The sequence below is a fragment of the Marmota marmota genome, unplaced genomic scaffold (genome assembly GCF_001458135.2).
Source record: "Marmota marmota marmota unplaced genomic scaffold, marMar, whole genome shotgun sequence".
Taxonomy (NCBI): Eukaryota; Metazoa; Chordata; class Mammalia; order Rodentia; family Sciuridae; genus Marmota; species Marmota marmota.
The window spans coordinates 380,269-403,850 of record NW_026000057.1 but is presented as its reverse complement, the minus strand read 5'-3'; the positions used below and the strand labels follow the sequence as shown (position 1 = coordinate 403,850).

Genomic DNA, 23,582 nt, shown 5'->3' with positions numbered 1-23,582 from the left:
TGAGGGACCTTGGGCAGGCTGCTGGTCTATAGTGGAACAGGTAGTCTCTGCCGCCACCACCGCTCTAAGATGTATGGTTCTCATTGCAGGCATCTTTTCCACAAGTCCTGTGTTGACCCCTGGCTTCTAGACCATCGCACCTGCCCCATGTGCAAGATGAACATTCTTAAAGCCCTAGGGATCCCGGTAAGCACAGCACAGCCTACACCATCGTAATGTCTGTCTTTCTGCTTTACCCCCAGAGCAGTGAGAAAGCTTCTTACCTGGATTTTCTATGTCCTCTCAGTCACATAGCAATGATGTCATCCAATGAGGCCCCAAGAGAACTCCATGTTTGAAAACATTTCTCCTGTCACTTTTTCTCAATCTGAGGACATAACCCATTCCACCACATCCATTGAATTTATCCATGAGTCAAGATGCCACTGGTGCAGCTCACAGGCGTCTTTTTGGAGGGCAGCTGGGACACCAGCAGAGGTATGCTGGGCCACTGCACATTGACCACCTCTGTGGTCATCACCCCAGCCTAGACATCAAAGAGATCTGCATGCCACACTTTCAGGTGTTGCCCCATGGTCACCTACTTTTGGGAGGCAACAAGTCCCTTCCAGCTAAGGGAGGGCAGGACAGCGGCCGAGAACCAGGCTCCAGACCTCTGTTAACCCAGATCTCTGCAGAGAGCTTGGGCAAACAGGAAAGCAGAGCCAGAGACACTTAAGTTTTGCACTATTATTAAGCTGCTTCCCTCAGTCACGTGTTTTCAAAAGCTCTCTCCAATGCAAGGAGAACCCGCCAGCTGGCTTGATGCTCCAGTGAAAGACTTTCCTGGGACAGTATCAAGTGAACCCCACAAGTGGTGGCTGGTGAGGCACCAGCTGCTGTGTGTTATCCCCTCTAAGCAGAAGAGGGTAGGAAATGAGCCAGTCTCAGAGATGTGCAAAAACATAAGGCACTGTCTAAAAGAAGCCGCACAAACACACAGAGCCAGCCACCCGCATCCCGCTGTATTTGCTGCAACCTGCCTGTTTGTCATGTCTTACTACTAATGGCAGAGAACAAAGAGAATGTTCACAGTCACAAGATGCCACTGAAAAAGCAAGGCATCAGATCACATATCAAAGTCTTCCTTAATGCCAAAGGGCTAATTAGGAACTTCAGAGTGACTGTTAGAGAAGACACCCCGATGTATTCTGGGGACATGCACTGGCTGGGTTTCTCACCCTGCATCAGCTGCCCCGTGCCAGCTGTGTGCTGGTTTTCACGATCAATACACAAAACACAAATCAACTCACGTGGCTGGAGCTTTGAGCTAGATTTCAAAGGCAATGCATTAAATTTTCAGATCAGAGTTGCTAATGCGTAGTGCATTCAAGGTGAAAATCAATTACAGAGAATGTGAAATGTTAGTGAAAACCCAACATCGCTACCAAAAACTGGTGACTTAAAAAAAATCAAACCCAGTTTTGGCAGTTTTCACATCTCTAGCTGTGACCAGTTGTTTGATGGAAGGGGAAACGTGCATATGTGTGTGCTTGCATGTGCCTGTGTGTCCTTGGTGTCTGAAGTCTTCAGAATCCTCACAATTAAAGGACACAGTTGCATCCTTTCATCTGGTTCCTATTGTTCAGGATATTTTTCAAGATTGTGTTTGTCCTACCACTCCTTGTGACAATCCTCTGAGTTAAATTCTGTACTAAATAATATTTGGCTTCAAATATAACTCCCACATGGGTACAGTTTCTCCAGAAGGTACTTGTAAAGAAGTTATGAATTATCACTCTTACTGTTGCTCAAGCAGAATTATTAAGTGGCCTTTGGGCTCATTTCCAAATGTAATAACATTTTAATTTTTAGCGATTGAGCATATTCTGGCCATGGTTTGAGGCCTGACACTTGTCTGGATAGGATTTTGCTTAGCATACTCGATTCCCAGAAAAAGAAACATCAGTAGCATCTTTTGGATTTTGCCAACGAATTTTAAAGGCCACCCAAACAAGAACATGAGATACATCCGAGCCTGCCCCACAGAACAGAACATCCTCCATGAAGAAGGCCCGTGGTGTGTGCAACTCTGATGAAGCACCAAGACACATGGTTAGCCTCCCTGTCTCCGGGGCTCTTCCGTTTTTTGTCCTAGAGAATGATAAAGTCAGAATCCAGCAGGAATTTGGGGTTTCATTTCATTCTGCCCTACCCTTGGGGAACAGTATGCCTAAAATATACCAATGATATGACTTCTGTTCATTCTAATAGCTTCCCATATCATTGGATATGCGCACAGCCTTAATTAGAAAATACTTCCTGTGCTAACTAAAACCGTTTTTATGCAACTTATAGACACTGTCTTATAATTTTCCTGTATCTTCATACACCATTTCTTCTGTAAGGAAAATTGGATAGAGCCTGTCACACTCTGATAATCGACATCTGTTAATCCAACTCTGTATCCCTAATATATGCTAAGAGCTCAATAAATGTGTAGAACTGTAACCCTCCAGAGTATTGCGGGCTGGCAGTGCATGACCTGTATTTGTGAATTACATCCTGTTTCCCCTTGAAACGATGTCAACTCACAAACAACTTGGTTGTAATTCTGATTCATAAGATTGTCCAGATCCATATGGAATCTTATTTTTGTTTGTGGTTTTCATTTTTGTTGGTTTTGATTGAGTGTTCATTCGGCTGCCTATGCTATAAGGCAAATAAATATAAGTTGAAAACCAAGAGCTGGGACATTTAATTTTCATCATTGAATTCTCTACATTGGACCACAGAATGAGAGCACACCTCAGTGATCTGAACGTCCCATCTCGATGAGTGCCTTTTCCCATCATATTTTGCCAAAAGAAATATAAGAATGAACTGAAAACAGGAGAAAGTTTGTGTGGGTTTTTTTGTTTGTTTGTTTGGTACCAGGAATTGCACCCAGGGGTGATTTATCACTGAGCTCCATCCCCAGCCCTTTTTATTTTTTATTTTGAGATAAAGTTTTGCTAAATTGCCCAGGCTAGCCTCGAACTTGCCATCTTCCTGCCTCGGCCTCCAGGGTCACTGGGATTTCAGGTGTGCCCACCACACCTGGGCAGAAGTCCCTTACTATCAGAAGTGTTGTCTACCTTAGAGTGCTTAGTTCTCTTTGCAGCCCAGTGAGGGGCAGGTCTGTCTTTATAGGAAAACAGTTCTAAGGTCCCATAGAACTGGGCGGGGTCTTTTATATGCCAGCATACACACCCTTATCTCTGTGATCCTGATATGAATAGTGTGATAACTACCACTGAGCAGAACATCCTCTGTAACCACAAGTTTACACACCAGGTTTGTCAGCAGTTAAGTCTTTGAAGAGTTTTCCCCGTGCTGACCTGAATTTCAACGCTTAAACAGTGTTCAATTGCAGATAGCATTGGATTTCTCTTGGAAACATTCTGATTGAGACTTTTCTCAGAAGGGTACAAATTTGGTTTCTTTTTAACACAACCCATTATTCTGTGTGATGAACCATGGAAAGTGGATTAAAACTGGTAGGCTCTGGAAAGATGGTCTATTAAATGTTATGTCCAAGCCAGATTATGCATGCCTGCCACCACTGAGTCTCACTCAACTAATCAGCTTTTTCTCTTCTTCTGTCTCCTCTATTGAGGATCTAGCACCTCTCTTACTGGCCTACAAAATAAAAGCAAAGAAATGCGCGGCATGGAAATTAAGAAATAAATGAAATCAAAGAACAGTATCAACAACCAGAATCAGTGTTTCAAAAAGCACGTCAGTTGCTGTTACATGGGATTGCTTTCAGCACTTCATGGTTGAATGAACACCCAGCACCATGTCCCCCTAATGAAATCCTTTCCGCCCCAGGACCCCACACACAGTTACTTTTGTTTAATGAACATCGTTAAATAGCATACCTTTTCTTTCACATAGAACTTTACAGTTCTCAAAAGTATTTTCTCAAATTGCCCCTTGATTAATCTTGGGCAGATACTAATGTGCCCAAGTTTTCAGAGCAGAAATCTGAGATTCAAATAAAATGTTCAAATCAACATTTATTGAGCACCTGATAATTATCAATGGTACTATATGGAAGCTTGAAATGCAAGATCAGTATGACATGGCTGCTTCTCTTTACCCCGCTTGTAGACTAGCAGAAGGCAGACATACTAGCAAATGACCATCCATAGTGGGAAGAGTGTCAAGGAAGTGCTCCGGGATCACTCAGAACAACTCCCTGGGAAGGAACATGCTTCCAAAAAGGTGGCATTGGCCTGAGACTTAAAGTGTGGTTAGGAATTTGCCAGACATCATGTGAGACCTGGGATGGGAATGGGAGGGTGACTGTGGCTAATGTCATCCTGAGCAGAGGGACAGTGTAAACTGAAGCCCTGAGACAGGGGATGTATGGTGCTCCCTCGCCAAAGGCTAAGGGTGAGGTAGAAGAGTAGGTGAGATCCGGCTGCAGAGCATCTGTTTCAGCAAGCTAAGGAGCTGGTGATCCACTCCCTGGGAGAAGAGAAGAATCATACCTGTGTTTCCTTTGGGAAAAAAAAATGTCATGATAAGAGAATGAGACTGAAGGGAACTGAAGAGACCCAAAGGAGATGATTGGGGATGGGGAGGCATGTTCATAAACACACCTGCTTGTGTCCAATTTCAAAGCCAGTAAATATAGTAAATTCGATGGTCATTCTGTAAGTTGATTTTTGACAAATTGAGTTTTAATGAATGACTCACTTCCAATAGATACAGAGAGAGAAAAAGGAAGAATAGAAGAAAGGAATAAGGTAACTGTGAGGAGTTTGTGGGATGATGGAGACTTCCAGCTGATCACTGGAAACACAGGGGTGTCCCTGAAGACACATCCTTACACAGCCATGGAGGGAAAGCTTGGGCAAGGGTCCAGCACTTGGATCTGCTCTGTGCTCCCCATGAGTCCACGAGTTGTAGGTTTTGCCTTTTAAGGCTCTTTGAATACAGTGTTATCATTATGAGGCTAATTCAGTGTCAACCCCAAATTCTTTTCACATTCTATAAACACTGGGAGTGGAAAGACATGTCATCATCATCCTTGAAGACAAAGGTGAAGTTCAGACCAAAGCTATTCTAATATTACTGAAGACCCTATCTTTTCACCACCACCTTTAAAAAAAATAATTTTCAAAAGTTCCGGTAAAGACACAACAACTTAAAGTAATTTTAAAAGCTTTTTGTGGAAGAGGGAAATATATTTTTTATTACTTCAAAAAGCAGAACTAAGATCAGAGTGAGACTTGAAAAGAGTAAGATTTTGCCCAATAACAGAGATGCCCAATGATGGTACCCAACACAACCTGCCTACCAAGGCAGAGAGCAACTTTTGCTATTCAAAGGGAGAAGTCAATGTTTTTAGGGAGGAGAAATACTGTAATGAAAGGGTGATGGAATAAGATGGTCTCACCCTGGCTTTTTGATTCTAAGATTTAATTTAAAGGATTTGACTAATAATGTATGTTCAGTTCCATGTGAAGTTTAGGATATTTTTCTATAGTTGATTTTTGCTTGTATTTGTGTGTACATATATCTTTAAGGAACAATTCAAAATGAGTCAAATTCTGTCCCATTCACACTTGAGTATTAGTATATTTGTAAACAGTGAAGGAATCTTTGGGGATAATTATCTATTCTATGTGGGATGTGCACATTGTATAAAGGCTCTTCTATCACCATAAATAAATATATGTATTCTCCATAACTAATTCTTTGAAAGTAGAGATCTTGATATTCCTGGAATTAAAACTTTATAGACCAACATGTAAGAGGAAACTTTGAAAATGAATTTTGGAAGATCTTTTCATGCTCATGTTAAGATCTTCTCATGTTAATGCAAATGTGGACTGTTTTCAAAAAATTAGCTTAAGAAAACAGTACAAAAAATGTTAATACTTATTTGAGTCAAAATATTTAGGGTATATAATAGCATCTCTAAATTGATGACACACTCTAAGAATAGATCCTTCCCTCCCTCCCTCAGCCCAATGCTGACTGCATGGACGACCTACCCACTGACTTCGAGGGCTCTCTGGGAGGTCCACCAACCAACCAGATCACAGGCGCAAGCGACACAACAGTGAACGAAAGTTCAGTCACCTTGGACCCTGCTGTCCGGACTGTGGGAGCCCTGCAGGTGGTCCAGGATGCAGACCCCACGCCCCAGGAGGGAGAAGCCATCTTCACCACCAACAGTAAGTTCTGATGTGCTTAAAGGTGCTGTTACCAATCCCAAGTGGCTCATTGCCTCATGGGATTGGAAGAAGATAGCTATTCCCAAGAAAAAAAGTATAAACTGAATGAGTATATCATTGCCAGTCTCAACAGCCATGCCTATTGGACCCTAAGAAGTCCAGATCTTTCCAGAGCCAGCAGGGCAGACAGCACACCTGGCCCTGCACACCCACACTCACACCAGCAGCACACACCACAGCACCACACGTTCTCCAAGTCCAGAGGTAAGTAGGGAATAGGTCTCATCTCTGAGGGTGGACAGCAGGTGAGAGAAGCAGCCCCATGGTGTGCCCAGGAAGACTGGATAGGACACAGTCCTGCCCACTTGTGAACGTGAGGTGCACATATGTGCACACTTGAGCTCCATGAGTGTGCCTGTAGCTGTATGAGCTAATTTGGACCATGAGCAGAAGGTCACTTTACCCATTGCTGTAGGACTCAGATATATAGGGTACCTATTTTATTTTTATTTTTATTTAAGGGACTGGTCTTTCTAAGTTTTCCAGGCTGGTCCCAAACACCTGGACACGAGAGATCCTCCTCGTCAGCCTCCCGGACAGCCAGGGTGTCACCATGTCCAGCTTGAGTACCCCTTGAGATGGGCATTTTTGCAGCATAGCCTAAAGTCCTGAACCTGGTGCCCTGCATGTTTAAATATCTTTGCCTCATCTCCTGCATAGATGGTCACTGGATTCTGTTCTGTCTCAGTGCCCAAATATCTGTATGGGCATCAAAGATCAAAACTAAAATCTAAAGTATCTACTGTTTAGTCTAATGTAGCAGAGATGAAAGCTTAGGAGTTCTAAGAAAATCAGCATGCAAATTAACTGAGGTTTAACATTAAAAGAGTAGGTGGATGTTACAATTTTTAAACAAAGCATATTTTTCTTGATAGAAGTAATTTATTCGCGATAGAAAATTTGGAAATAGATAAAAGCAAATTGAAACATCTTGGTGTATTTCCTTTTACATCATCCTCTTTTTAAAAAAAAAAATTATGCTAAACTGTAAAGATATGCATTTTTCTGATGAAGAAAGAAAAAAAATCATCCTGTTGAAAGATTGAAAGATAAAGAATAAAAAAAGAATGAAAACTCAGTCAAGACACCACCACCTAGCAATAGTGGCTTTTAATACTGTGGCCATTTCCTGGTCATCTTTGGTGATAAGAGTTGAGATGATGTTACAGAATTTGCATTTTGAGTACGGTAACCTTAGCATTTCACCAAGCTTTCACCCAAGGTAACTTGAAGAGGGATTTGGTGGGAAATATCTTCCAGGTAAGGTTTATTTGTTTGGGATAAATAAGAGTTTTAACTTCAAAATCTAAACTTTTGGAAACTTTTTTTTCTAAAACAATTTTACTTTTTATGTTTGTATCCTTGATCATTAAAATCTGGAATGTATTTCAGGACATTTTAGTTTCGACTAACTCAGTAATCACATGTAGCCAGTGGCTACCATACCGGAGAACATAGATCAGGAATCTCTGAAAATGAAGAACCTGAAAGATTATTTGACTTTTACCAGGATAAAGTTGTAAATTTTTAACAAAAGAAAACAATGGCCCAGAGGGGTAAATGACTGACCCAGGTCAAAGAGTAAGTTCAATTTTCAGTGGATCAGGTGGTTTCGTTAAACCATTTATCAGACATCTTCTTCAATCATGATTCATAACCACTGATGATCTTAGTGAAGAATATTGGAAGGCCTGATAGAATTATTCTAGCAGTTCAAAAATATATAAAGCAAGAATATATTTAAGCCCATAAAAGACAAAAAAATGGATCATTATCCTTACAAAGAATGATTATTTGATTTTCAAGAGACAGTTTGTCCTCTGTGAGATTCCTTATTTTGAAAGTGGCTTCGTACTTCCTGTGTTTTAGCAAAGCCCAGATGGCAAATGAAAAAGCATTTTAATTTAATGTGGGTTAAATGACATTTAAAGTGAAATAGATGTAAATACACTGTGGGTAAAATACATCAAAAAATGAAATAGACTGTGTCCATGTAATTCACAATCCCTAAACTACTTTGTGCAAAGTATTTGAGTCAGGGCGTTTGGGTGACAGCAGACTTTTGGTAAATAACTTGAGGTCAAAGCGTTCAACCTAGGCTTGAAGCACATATTAAAAATGCCAGGTAATTTCAAAGGAAGGTATTGGCAAAAGTGAGATGAAGAGTTGGGAGCAACAAGATCACATCTAGTTCGAAGATTGATTGCAAATAGCAATGTGGCTAGAAAGATCCATTTCTGAGCACAGAAATGGAATTTTTCTCACAAAATATTTTCCTAGACCATATATGTCTGATTAATTTTATTTATTGGGCTTTCACAGAATTTTATGGCCATAACCATTAACGAAATGGCTGTAGACTCTTTAAGGGGAAAATTCTCTACAGATTTTTAAATTGCCTGGTGTCTTCATCAAGTAAGTATTTAATCAATAAATGAGCAAACACAAATATATCACTACATAAATGAAAAGATCCAAGTTCTAATCAACATTAGTGTAATCAACTCTCTAAATATTTCTAAAAATAATGTAGATGGAGACATAAATATAAATGAAGATACAATATAGCTATAAACCACCAATAAACAGGTTGGACTTGACTTTTCTCCAAATTCTCTTTTCCCTCCTCACATCCCCACAGATCCAGGAAATTACAGAAAAGAAAGAAATAATAGCCGCTAACAAATACATGGTCCCAGATACATACCAAGCACCTTTTAAGCCTGTTTATCTGTTAGTTCACAACCACCTACAAGGTAAATATCATCTGTATCCTCACTTTACTGATGCAGAAAGGGAGGCAGAGATCAAAGTGGCCAACCCGAGGTTGTTAGCTGGTGACAGGTGGAGCTGGAATTCAAACAGGGCTGCTGGCTCCAGGGCTGTATGTACTCAGATAATGAAAAGGGGGGGTCTAACACAGTTGCCTACACACTCCTCACTTTGTTGACTTATTTATTTCCTGCTTTCTCAAAGATCTCTGAAAAGATCAATAATTTGCTTAGCTCCTCCACCTTCATTCCTATCTCTTTTCTCCCTTTCCTGGCAAATCGTGCTGATTGCAGCTGATCCAAAGCATGTCAAGGCGTTCTAGCGCTCCTGGGGGCCAGGTGTAGAGCAGACTGGCTTTAGAGTGAACACCTAGAAAAGGAAACAAGAAAAGCATTTATAGCACCAAGGAAATCCAAGCTTGATGCAAGCCTGACTCTGGGAGAGAGACATTCTTTACCATATACATCCAGTGCTGCCAAAGGTCCTCCTGTTGCAACCTCACAGGGCAGGTCCCCATGGCAGTCTTGCTCCTCCACCTTAGTGCAAGGAGTCATGTGCATGGATGTCCTTATGCCACTCGCCAGTCTCATCTGCAGGCCTGCTAGTGCCACTGCACACTGCCATCTCCCTCCCCAGGCTTCAGCTGCGGGCTCTTGTGTTTTCTTCCACAGGGAAAAAAAGTTTCTAAGGAGCAAAGGGAAACACACCTAAACAAACAGCCCTGTGTGTTTAGAGATCTCAGGGAGGAGCCAGAGAAAGACACTGAAGAAGAAGACTTCATTACTCCTTCCCAACACAGCACCACTTGGCATCTGCTCAGGAGGGCCTGAACTCTTCCCTTTATCGGTCAAAGAGCTTGTTAACTCCACCTTCCATGCCTTGACTTCCTTATTGAATCACCACGAGTCCTATGGGATTTCCTACAAGTCATTACCCTCTTGCCATCCTCCCACCTCACCCTGGAAGGAACCAACAGTCAGCCTAAAGAGTAGAGGGGGTAGAGATGGACAGAATGGAGAAATCAGAAATCTACCCCAGGGCATTCTGAGAAGCTCTTGGCATGACACCTGTGGCCAGAAGAGATCTGGTGTCCAAACTTTACAAAAAGAAGCAACACTCACCAATTAGTGTGGATTCTCATAAAACTTGGCCAATGGAAATGAAAGATAGTTTGGGTTTCCTCTGGAAACGTCTTTGCTAACTTCCTATCATCTCTGATCCTTGGGGAAAGAACAGTGCATCTAACATCTAATGTGATTAACACACATGATTTGTGGAGTCTCAAATCACATCTTTATTCTTGCCACACAAATGCTTAATGTGTATGGAGTAGGTGGAATGTTCCCTGCCCCTTGATGCAAATCCCAACAGTCCTAGGAATCGTCTGTTAACCCTTAGGTAACTGACAGTTCTCAGAGTCCCTTTACGGACCAAACACAGATACAGAGTGTTTCGTTTCATTTTGTTCTGCTGTTTGGTTTGGTTTTGCTGTTTTTTTGCTTTCCCACCAGGCCCTTTCTCCTGTAATTCCACAGATCTATGAGGCTTATGTGCAAGACCTTCTGCAGTCCCCACCAGCCCAAATGGCTGCTGCCTCCTAAGGTTCCCTCCCACCTCCAGGAGCTCCTTTTACCTGGAGTCCACATCGAGCCTCGTCCAGCTCACTCTCTCACATGGCCACATTGGTACACTCACATGCCACCTGCCCTGACCACACACTGGGGGCCAGCAGTGGCCATCTCCAACATCCAACCTCACATTGCAGACAAGAGGGACCCCAGAGTCCATACTCTGTTCTATCTTTTCTGAAGTTTGGCTGAAACATGCTTCAAAGTCCTGTGCAGCAGCCCCTCACAGGCTTAGGGCTGGGCGGTTCCCTTCCCACCCCTTTAGCTAGAGGAATGGATTTGCTTGATGACACTTTGTCCATAGATCATCTCTATACTATCCTCCAGCCCTCCTCTTCTTTGCTGTCTTTTGTATTGTCTCTAAATGAATGATGGGGTCAAGAATCATAGGACAGCTTCCCTTCATGTCCATTGTACATCCAGAAAGATGTACAGGCAGCAGAAGGGTAGGTACAGCAGTACAGACTGTCTCCTGCTTCTTGGCTCTCCACAACTCTTCAGGAGAAACTGAGGCAAGCAGAATCCCAGAGAGCACAAAAGAATTATTTCCTGAATATTTTCATCATCTTCACCTGAGGACCTCAGTACACTAAATATCACACTAAATTACAGTCCGTTTTAAAAGACCCTAGAGACCTGCCCTTTTGGAGGAGATTTCACATATATATTCACATACTTTTCAAAATGTGCTCATGAGACAAAAATAATAGCTAAGGCAGGATGATATTGTAGCATTGAAAAGAAAAAAAAAGTCACTTTCATGCCAGATCTAACAGCTATCACCGCAACCACCCAGGACTCTCCAGGGACAAACACTTCAAACTAATTATGGAAAAAACTTCCAAAGTGTTCATACAGACACTTGTGCTTGGCCCATGGAGTGATTCACTTTCTGTGATTCAGGGAACTCAATAAAAGCTCCCTGGGGATTCTCCACTCCTAAGGACATATGGTCTTCATATCAGACCAGAAATGACATTTGCTCATAGGTTTTAAGTTTATTTAGGGAACAGCTGATGAAGAAGCATTAGGAACATTATATATATATATATATATATTCAAAAGTTTTAAGTGCTCCTCGAGTTACTCTGACCTCAACTTCATCATGAAAACCAGAAAGAATGTGCGTTCAGGATTTTTCCAGGAAACTCTGAATTTGAACCTCTGAGAGTCAAAACAGCTGAGAGAAAGAGAGAGAGTGGGATGAACATCACATTGCCCTTCAGATCTGCAACTATACTTTGCTGCATTTGCAAAACAGGTTTGCAAAGGTTTTACGTGACTATAAAAAATATGGGTGCATTCAGAAATAAACATGTCTAGATGAAGCATTCCTGTGTTTACGAGGGAGCGGCAAGAGTGAGTTGCCACATCTGCTTTTCTGACTTGCATTAAAGCCAGAAATGGCCAAGTATCTGCCCTTGACTATGGATAAATATGCTGGCTGGAACCAGCCACGGAGAGCGATTTCCCCTGGTGCTCATAAGATTCACATTAGCCCTGGAAAGATGTTTGCTTTGATTTGTGAGCATATTCCATTGTGGCAGACAAAGGAATCAGCCAGCCCTTTTAAGAGCTTAGACCCCACTGCCATCTCCCCTTCAGGAAATAGCTAAGCCACAGTGGACGATCTCTATTCAAAATGAAGCATTTGCAGATTGTGACAATGCTCCCAACAATCGTCTCCATGTCTCCCCATGTGCCAGGCCCCTGCAGCAACATCACCGCCTTGTCTCTGAATCCTCCAGCTCTCCAGCTCAATGGCAGCCTCAGCAGAGGGTCAGCTGTTCTGAAGAGCAAAGATCTTTGCAATCAGCAATGCCTCTGTCATCCAGCCTGCAGGCACAGCTATCCAATGTACAATCCACAGGGTTTTCCGTGATAACATTCCTCCTTGATTAAAAACACCTGCCAATCCAAGAAAGCCCACCCAGGGCCAGACTCGCAGGGCTTTCCTGTCTGGTGTGTCAGGTCCCTCTGGCAGGGAGGATTGAAGACCTGCAGATTCACAAACAGCGTGTGAGAGAATTAATCAATCTCAACTGTAGATACATTGCCGCCTTGCAGCCCTCAGACTGGATCTGACACACACCATCCACCCGGAAGAAGCTTGTCTTTCCCAAAATGAAATGACTCCGCCTGCAGCTTGACTCTGTTCCTTGCTGTGAGTTGGTCTCAGATGCTCCTGCTACTCCTTGACAATGCCGTCTCCAATTTGATGAATTGCTCACAATGCGGTCTTGGTTTTGATAAGTGTCGAGGCTCAACAGCTGTTCCCAGAGTGAGCTGGAAAAAGGAGCAAACATTGACATGCTGCAGGTGGAGCTCCCCAGCCAGGCCACAGCAACAGATGGCAGCAGGAAGCACAAGTGGCAGCCAGCACTTCTGCAGTTTTTGAGCAGCATCGGGTGTCCGTAGGATGACATTCCTTTTTGCATTTCAGTTCTAAAAGCAAATTGCAAGGAAGTTTCATCGTTCAAAGATCAAGAAATCAGAGACAGCTGAAATGCCTTTTGGTTGAACTAAGGACTGGCTTTGGCAGTTCAGAATCTGAGAGTCACAGTATCACAGAAACCCAGTGATTCAGGGGAAAAAAAAAAACAAAGCAAAGCTATCAGAACACTGCTGGATCTCCTTGAAGTGTGATGTCATAGTGGAGCCGTGACTAGAAAAGGCAGGAAGTGGGGGCCTTGGGCTTGCTGTGGCCACCAATGATCAGTGTCACCTTGGGCAAGTCATTTACCCCCTTTGCTTGTCTATTAGCCAATTGAACTAGCCATGATTTCCAAGATCCTCCCCATAACTCTGTGATTAAAGATAGAATCCCTGTCTTGGCAGGGTTCTAAGTAGGAAAGGCTCAAGATCTTGCATCCTTATTTAGTACTCTTAGAACTAAAGACATCTATAATTAGATAAATGTAGATATGTTAAACATATCTATATTTAGGATTTTTGCATATTTATAATGCTTTGTATTTTTACAGTAAATACCATATATATTCTCAGGGAAGTAGAAAAAAAATTAAAAATCCTTGTAACATCATTTGGAATCTTCATTTTGTAAGTAGACATAAGTACAACATTCAGAGTTGTTGGTCCCAGGTCAGAGGAAAAAAAAAAAAAAAACCTCTCATCTGACCCCAGTTCCAGGGTGGTCTGTGCTATGTGAATCTATTTGTGTTTCAGTAATTTTATAGAAAACTAGTGTTAATCACCCAGGAATAGCTTTGGGTCATGCAAGTATTTTAAGGCCTTATTTTACTTGTCATCAAAATATTTCAGCTCCAGGCATTTTAATAAGGATTTAGTTTAATTGGTTAACAAGATGGATGCTAAAGAGTAAGTTTATTTCTTGCTTTGTCATTGTGAAATATAAAGCAGAAAAAAAATGTTTTGTAAAGAACGATTAATTTAATCATGAATGTCAAGCCATTATTGAAACAGCAAAAATAAGAAATCTGAATATCATCTTTCAAGGACTCAAGGCTTACTCTCCCCTGACAGAAAGAAATACCTTTAATTTTCTTTCCAAGATCTCAGAGCGTAATTCACCCATAACATCTTGTTCTGTCTTCATAACATTCTCCAACAGTAGAAAAAACAGTAATTTCCATCACAAAAGGGAAAATCAAAGCAGAGAAGCTAAATCCAGTTTCCTACTCTAGCCTAAGAGTCTTTCCAAGACTGGACCATGTGGCTTAACTGGTTTCCTGGGGGAAAAATGCCAGAAAAGCTTTCTTGTCTCCAGCTAATACAGAAAAGTTGAAAACCTAATTAAAACATGACCATGTGGGGTGATTTAAGATGCAAGGGCATCAGGACTGGTTTTCTTGTCAAAGGAACCATCTAGCATGCAATCAGGATTTCTGGCTGTGTGGCAGGTTCACCTCTGCTACCTACCCAAATTCTACCCAAGGATTGACAAAAGGTATAAACCTACATGGACACTAAGATCTGGGAAAAGATGACAATAGATAAAGTGACAACAAATTTAGGATGGAGAATGAGTAGAAATTTGCTTGGAAAGTGGAGCAAGCTGAACTCTACAGACCTCTTAAGGGAGAAGAAGGGGGTCAGGGGCAAACGTATCACACTCAGCACAGAAGAGCCCAGGAGAAAGGGCAGCAGCTGTGAAGCCGGGTATGCTCCAATCCTGGCTGGAGTGGGGTTTAGAAAAAGGATGTGGAAAAGACTGTGAAGACCATCAGGCCCCACTGAACCACCTGGTAGTTGTAGTGCTATGTTGAGGTCCCTCTCCAGGTGCAAGCCACCCGTGCGCACAAAACTTAGTTCATTGGTCAAAATGGAGAGCAGGGGTCGATGTGCAGTCATGGAAGATTACTAAATATATATAGAGAGAGAAAGAGAGAACCTTAAAACTACTAAATAGAAGGAGGGAGAAAGAAAGAGAGAGAACCTTGCAAATAATGAAAAAGAAACTCCACAGAAACCAAGATAATCCACAAAACAGAATTCTCTAGACTTCAAATTCTATCACTACAAAGTTATGAGACAAGAACGCATCCATGAAAAAGAAGCAGATGCCGTGAGACATGGAAAGTCTCCAGAGAAGGAGAAAGAACTCCTGAAAAAATGCAGTGTAATTGAAAAATGGCCATAGAATGATTAAAAGATAAAAAGATAGAATACTGTTTGTCTGGTTAAACCATGTTCTCAGTGTGAAGTAAACATTGGGGAAAAAAACGTCTGACTTAAAATTAAATTTAAAAATAAGGAAAAGCAAAAAAAAAAAAAAAAAAGCTCTGTTGGCATGCCACTGAAGAATTAATCCACGAATTCGACACACATCTTGTATTAGCTTCCTCTGCAAAAATGTGCTTTTTTTTTTTTTTTAAACAGCCTTGCTTGGCTCCTTTCACTTCAGAAAAACATATACCAAATTTTTAAGTATTTCCTTTTCACAGGCTACATTTGTATTCTACTTACCATATATTCATATATTGGTTTATTGTATAAGTTGGTGACTTCCATTTTTACAGTGAAATTCCTTCCTAGTGCTCAATCCAGTAACTTGAGGGTACCTGATATTCCGTCCATTCTCAGTAGTAAGATCATCTCCAAGCCCTGTTCCTTCTGCCTTGTGTCTCTCCAGCACCCGTTCCCTCGACACCACTGTAAAGCCCACCTTACCATCTCTTCCCTTGGTTTTTGCTCCTGCCGCAACTTCCCTCTCCCTGCCTCTGCTGCCCTCCTCCAGGCTGTCCTCATCCAAGGAAATCTGATTTTGCCACTGTTTTGCTCAAAGCAGTTTTACCAGCTGTGGTTTAAAATTTCCAGCTGGCCAGTCTTACCAGATCATTACGCTTTGGCCCCTGCATGTCTCTCCCTGATTTTCTACCTCCCCTGTCTGGCCCTGTCCTCTGTCCACTTTTCTGAGCCACATGTGGTTCCAGACACATGGTCCCTCATGCTTCTTCCTCCACCTGCCAATCTCTGTGTGTCCTTCAATCACATCTCATCTGCCAGAGTCTCAGAGAGGTCTTCTCTGTTAATCCAAGCAGAACCTCCTACCATTATCTCTGTTACAACTTTTTGAGAAATTAGCTGTCACTTCCCCTGAACGTAGAGGTCCTCAATGGGTTTGGACTGGACATTTCACCTCTGTTTTCAAAACATGCAGTTAGATTCAATAAACATTAGTTGGATAAATGAATGAATAAGGTGAATTTCAAGGGACACTACAATAGTGGTAGTTGAAAGGTGGAAGAGATTGTATTATAATATGTATTTGTACTTTGATAATGAAAAAGGGTAAATAGGTCTTCCAAGGATACTCAAGCTGAGCCAAGCCTCCCTACAGCCATTCCCCCTGGGATGACACTGTGACCCTGTCCCCATGTGACAGGGGACCATAATGTTAAGCTGGTCCCCCATCACGAGGAAGGAGGGAGACTAATGCCTTGTAGAAATGAACTAGTGATTTATTATTTATCATTATTGATATTGTACTACACAGCAGAAATTGAATTGAAAGCGGTGAAAAGAGATGAAGTATCAGAAACAGCAGCAAAGGGAGAGTGTTCCAGACAGACTCAATGCCTAACTGCACATAAATTTCTGCAAAAGCCCTGGCAGTGCCATAAAACCAAATATCCAGAAGCCAATACAGGCTCATAGGATGCTTTTTATTTTTGTTCTGTGCCGTCAGCAAAAGTTTCATCTTAATCCATGAGAAATGAAGATGATACTGAGAGATAATTCAGGGCTGGGAAAATCAGGAAGACTTGAGTTCCAATCCCAGGCTGGCCACTGACTTGCCAGCTCGAGCCCAACTCTCTTAACATCTCTGGGCTCCAGTTTCCTCATCGTTAAAATCATCAACATCAAATCTACCTCACAGGTTCATTGTGAAAATGAAATGAGTCACTGAGTGTAAAGTTTCTGGCTCAGTAAATCATAAATGTCACTTCTGTTCCCACCCCACACACCACCTCCCCATGAGAATGTATATTGGGCAGACATGTCCCAAGTATCTATTTGTGCAACTGAAATTTTTTTGATATAAAAATGCCTGCAGGGGCTGGGGTTGTGGCTCAGTGGTAGAATGCTCACCTTGCAAATGTAGGACCCTGGGTTCAATCCTCAGCACCACATAAAAATAAATAAGTGAAATAAAGGTATTGTGTCCAACTACAACTAAAATATAAATATAAACAAAATGCCTGCAAAGTATCTCTGTCAAATAGGTTCCAAAGGACATTTCCAAGACCTTATAGCTATAGGGTAAATCTTAAACCATCTGCTTGTGGGAACAAAAACTGACCTCACCTTGCTCTTTTTCCATTACCAGAATTACATTAGTGCCTGGGCCAGAACTGCCTGCTTGCTTGGCGTTATTTATCTTTTTTCACTAATTGATCATTTGAGAACAACTGAGTTATTAACTGCAATCTTTATGACGATGATCTCATATAAAATAATGACTGTCCTTAGAGCACCATTTACAGAGAAACCGCTCAGGAGGATATCTGCATCATCATGAATCAGCCCATCAATCACCCAGCAACCCATTAGAGTCGGTTCCTAGAGAGTCAGAATCACACCCTTTCTACACACAGCTCTGCATTGGTTATACGGGTTGAATAACCCTCATCTGAAATGCTTGGGACCATAAGTGTCCTGGATTTCTGATTTTTTTTTCAGACTGGGAGATGCCATTTGCATATATATAATGAGATATCATGGGGAAGGGACCCAAATCTGAATATGAAATCCATTTATGTTTCACATGCTTTCACACATAGCCTGAGGTACTAATATACAGTGCTTTTAGTGTGCTTGCATTTTGATAACTCATCACATGAGGACGGGTTGGAATTGTCTCCTTGTGGCATCACGTGGGGTGATGAGAAGGTTTCAGACTTTGCAGCAGTTTGGACTTCGTGTATTTGTGGCCTAGTGATGTTCCACTTGTATTCAACAGACAGTGGCCCAACCAATAATCTGAGGTGGTGTTTTGAGCTTACTGACCTACAGACAACTAATTTATGGATAAACGAGTAGTATCTCAGATTTGCTCAGCCTTAATTTTGCATGTGTTTCTAAAGTTGAACTTCAGGCTACAACTTGGAACGTAAACTTGTAAATATGGACTTATACACATTTCCAAGTTTGCTCCAGACCCCCACCCCCCGCCCCGCACCACACACACACAGAAAACCACTGGGAGACCTTTTAAAATACAGAAATGCCTAACTCACTGGCTTCTTCTGTCATGGTCCTCACTGCAGTTCTTCCTCCCCTTGGGGTAAAAATTTACAAGGATGACTGCTGGAGAGAAGAAAATGTCTGTGGTTAAGTAGTTTAGCCAACCTCTCCTCCCCACATCTGCCTAGAGCCCAGCTGGGTCGTTCTCGCCTGAGACACCCTCTACTTGGTCCTGATAAGTCTGCAAATGCCAGGGTGATTGGAAACCGTCCTTCCTTGCTCCAGAGGCCTCCCAAAGAGTACACACCAGGACCCCACAGTGAGAATCAAGCCAGGTTCCCCATGCACACACTGGCCCACCTACCCACTCAGGCACGCGTGTGCGCATGAGCACACTCGCCCCCCACCTCACTTACGCTCTCAGCTCATCACCCGAAATCACTAGGCATTAGCTATCTAGGAATTTCCAGGGATGATTCCAGGCAGAGTTGGTAAATGGGTACCACATGTGACTCCCCTGCTGGCAGATGTATTGTTTGGTTCTCAGAATGCTTCTGATGAAGTTCCGATAGAAGCCATCATTTAAATACAGCAAGATTTTGCATACAAACCTGAATTTCAATTTGGGAAAGTTGTAAGACACAGTTCTGGGCCTCGTTTGCCTGTAGTGACACTTGACTCCAAAACGTGCCCTCTGCAGTTCACTGCCGCTTTGCAACCCCGAATTTTATGGAGAGTTGCAGGGCAATGGAAGATCAATGTTTTGAGTCTTCCTAGTAAGTCTCACAGAGATATTTTTAAAAATAAAGAAACTGTTGGCAAAATTGTACAGTAAAACAGTGTGTGCCTATTAACCAATAGCATACCCTCAGCCCTGTCCCTGGCAACTCATGTTCACAGCAAGGAGGAACAATTAGTAGATTTATAGACCAAAATTCCATCGAAATTTTTTTTTATCAAACACATCATTCATTTCTATACATAAAGACTTATGCCTTAATCAGAACTGTATTGGCTGCACTTAAACTCCTACTGTGCAATACGAATGCTGGAGTGAGATTTTTAAGAAAAAGAAATATTATAATAATACTGTCAGTGCTATTTAAATAAGGAGTTAATTAGAAAATTGGATTTAGAAATTAAGCTTTATACAGGAACGTAGTATATTAAAAAGCATGTTAAAGTGGAATAAAATGTATGCAGTAGGATACATAGATATGCACATACATAGCACATGTATGCACGCTTATCTGGAAATGTGAACACACCTATCTATGCACAAAACATGCATGCATATATACATGTGTTTGCATGTGCATCTTATGCATGGCTTGCTCATCTTCCTAAGCAGTACTTATACAGACATAGGTAATTGTGTGCGTATCTAACATACATAGATGCTGCACATACATATTACTTACTACCATCAACTATGTCATAGTAGTTTGCAAAGACAATTGGAATTTCTAGTCATGACTCTGGAAATGAAACTAGTTCCAATTTATCTTACCAGAGAGAGAACAGCCCCCAAAACAAATTTGAGTATCACTTGTTTCTTCAGTAGGCTTAATATCTGCAAAAACCCTAAGAATAAGACACCCCCAATTTTAGATACAGTGTATTTCTAGCATCAGATCTTAGGATTGAGCAACACTTTTGCAGCTTAATAAAATTATAGGTGATCATCCATACTGAGCCAGAGTACTTTACCTGGTGAAGCATCAGACAACATCAAATGGTAAAGGCACTGGAAGGTGAAGTGTGGGTCCTTGTTGGACAAGAGAGAAGAATTGACATTTCCTGCCCCTTATCTGTAGCTCTGAAAAAAATATGAAAGTTTTTGGTGGTAAAGCTATGTCAAGGCTCAGCCTCACCACTGGCCACCTGTGTGACTTTGGGCAAATAGCTCAACCTCTCTGTACCTCTGCTTCATCAACTGAAAAATGAAGGTAAAAAAAAGATACTTCATGGATTAAATGTAATACAAATTCCTTAGAAAGGTGCCTGGCTTACAATATGCATTTAAAAAAAAAGTTTGCCATTGTTATTATTGTATAGTGGAAAAGGTAGATGGGATTCATACGTATTAGGTATACACCACGTGCCAAGAATCTATCAAAGAGTTTTACATATTTTATTTAACCTTTATAATTATGAACATTCTTTTACAAATAAGAAATTGAATTGGAGAGCAGCCTGGGACCCACGTGAAAGATCACACAGGGACTAAGTGGCAGAGCTGGGATGAGGATTCTTTTGTCACTCTCTACAAAGCCCAGGTTCTTTCTAGTACCCCAGAGTTTCTCAAGTGTGGTCTGAGCACCCACCTGGCCTATAATTAGAATCCAGCTCACTGGGCCTCCCTGATCTACTAAACAGCAGTTTCCAGGAGTGGACTGAGAATTGTCGTTGTTGTCAGGTTTCCTTACTTAGTCAGTTTCTCACTACTATAATGAAACACCTGAGGCAGCCTAGCCAAGAAAAGAGGTTGATTTTGCTCACATGTAGGATCCTGAGAGTTCAAACAGCATGGTTTAGACTCTGGCAAGGACCCCGTTGGCATCCTTACCTCATGGCAGATGGCAGGAGCATGGCTTAGAGGAAGAGCTCACATCTCTAAACAGAGAGCCAGAGAGTAGGGTTTCACAATTTTGCACAAGGACACACCCCCCCCAGTTGACCTAAGGGCTTCCCACTAGACCCCACCTCTTAAAGGCTTCACACCACCCCCAATACTACCACCCTGGGGACAAAGCTTCCCATACATGAATCTTTGGGCAATAAACAATCTCATGCCCTAACACTTCCTAAGAAGTACTTACCCACTGAGCCCCAGTGCAAGCCCTTTTTTGTAGTTCATTTAGAGACAAGGTCTTGCTGAGTTGCTTAGGGGCTCACTAAGTTTCTGAGACTGACTTTGAACTCGAGATCCTCCTGCCTCAGCCTCTGGAACCTCTGGGATTCCTAAGCAGTTCTTTTTAAACTAGAGTCTGAAAACTCATGCCCCTACCCCAGAGGGCTAGTGTTCTGCACACAGAGAACAGAACCCATGACAACTCACAAAATCTAAGTGTTCTCTTGTCCCTACAGTTCATTTAATTTTTTTTTATATTTACCAGGATACTTATTTTAATCAGGGGCATCAGAGCTAGAACATTCTGTTCAAGCAAACCAACTTCTCCTATTTCTTGTTGACTTGGCTTTGAGAACTTCCCAAATGGACATGTTAGACCCACATTGTGTTCTCTGTCTGTGGTTGGATTCCTCATAATGGACCCATGATATCTATCCAGGCATGCAATAAAGGTGACCAGTGGCTCCTTGAAACATGGATCCAAATCCCAAAAGAATAAGGATAGAACGTAAAAGCAGGTGTTCGTTTTTTCCATGCTTGACTTGTGATATTGACAGAAGTTTCATCACAGGAGCCAAAATTGCACATGGGGCAAAACGGCACTGCCTCATTTCTATAATAATCACTTCTTTGCAAGTGAGACGTTGTGGACCTGACCTGACGTGTGGCCCAAATGTAACAGTGCAGATGTCCACGTACATTCTGAGCATGAGCAGTAACTCCCAAATTATCTACTAGAAAAAAAAGGAAACACTTTTCTATGAAGAAAATACTTTAAACATCTGAAATACTAAAACAACTCCTTGAACCTGTACAGTGAAAGATGATTGAAAGAATTAAAATTGGTTTTCTCAGATATATAACTTACCGAGGAAGTAATTCTTTGGTATCATAAAATTAAATACTTAAAAGAAAAAAATAAGACAACAACGTTACAGTTTAGACTCCTGGAAGCCAAGAACTGCAACGTAGTACTAGTTAATTTGTAACTGCTAAACAGCATTATCTTCCACCAAAGAGATATGGTAGAAAATATACTCTGAGAGTTTGATACTTGAAAGGGATTAATAATGGTAGAAACTATTTATTTGTTTTTATCTTTCTGTCTTGATGGACAATCACGGTTATAGAACCATGAAACCATGACTTAACTCTCATAATACGTATAGATACTTTGTAGGGTGTGTGTGTGTGTGTGTGTGTGTGTGTGTGTGAGAGAGAGAGAGAGAGAGAGACTTGGAATGGAACCCAGGAGCACTCTACCACTGAGCTTTATCCCCAGGCCTTTTTATTTTGTATTTTGAGACTCACTAAGTTGCTGAGTCTGGCCCTGTACTTGCCATCCTCCTGGAGGCCTCAGCCTTCTGAGTTACTGGGATTACAGGGAGAGCCAACAGGCCCCGCTCTAGCTAATTTTTTGCAGAGTCAGAAATGTTTTTGTCTTCCAAAGCATATGTTGGGATTTTGACTCTAATCAGTGCATACCCATGCTTAGGATATGCTCACCCTCTATTGCCAGAGTGGACTCTGTGTCTAATGTGCCCCCTCCCCTTGAACAGCCCCTTCCTCTAAAACTGGAGCTGTAAAATGAAAAGCCACACTCTCCCTCTAAAACTGAGATTACAGCGAAAGTTTTGAGGGGAAAATGTTCAAACAGTCTCTTGCTGGCTGGGCCCATGAACTTCTATAGGATATTTTGTCTTAGGGGCAGTGGAAGAAAACCAGACAACCGGTCTGTGTCTCCAGTCGGCTAATGAACAGGATCACAAAGGTGTGGGTCTCAAAGGCCCTGGATTCTTTCTGCCAGGCTTGTAGATTCCCAGGGGGTCAGGGAGTCTAGTTTCCACAGAAGTTCCCTGAATTGAGGATGCTCCCTTGGTATCCATGGAGACTCAGGCAGCTCAGAACCAGATGGACAAATTATATGTGATTTGGGATCTATGGCTTTTTAACCACTCTGCACCATATTTATTGTTATTGACAAAGCATCCCACATCTCAGGAAATGCTAGCAATGGTCTAAGGCAGCTAGACTTCTGCGATTAAGCAATGTGAAATATTTGCAAGCAGTAAAAAAGAAAAACTCAAAGACCCTATGGTAAGACTTAGTCACAGTTAAGTACCTGAACCTTAGGACGTGGCCCATAGTTTCGGCTGCTGGTTTTTCAAAAGGAACAAGCTGCAAACGGGCATTGATTGAGCACTACTGGGAAACATTGGCAAGACCACAAGCTCAGCATGCAGCAATCAAAGGGCGAGACAGAGCTTTATCCCGGACAAATATTTAGAATAATCTGGCCTAAATATTTCTGGGGTTAAAAAAGGAAGGAGGAAATCACTATAAACATCAGTAATCATTCCAAAGAGCAGCAGCATGATACTTTTTGAA

The 23,582-nt window shown here is 41.8% G+C and overlaps 1 protein-coding gene across 1 annotated transcript in view; it reads left to right on the top strand.

Annotated features, from left to right (window-relative positions):
- Positions 1-23,582, top strand: part of Rnf150 (ring finger protein 150) — a 211,624-nt gene that overhangs the window by 164,662 nt on the left and 23,380 nt on the right. Inside the window, exons 5-6 of the mRNA XM_015484433.2 lie at positions 90-186; positions 6,002-6,212. Of these exons, the coding sequence (XP_015339919.2) occupies positions 90-186; positions 6,002-6,212 (308 nt within the window). The remainder of the gene's footprint in view (positions 1-89; positions 187-6,001; positions 6,213-23,582) is intronic.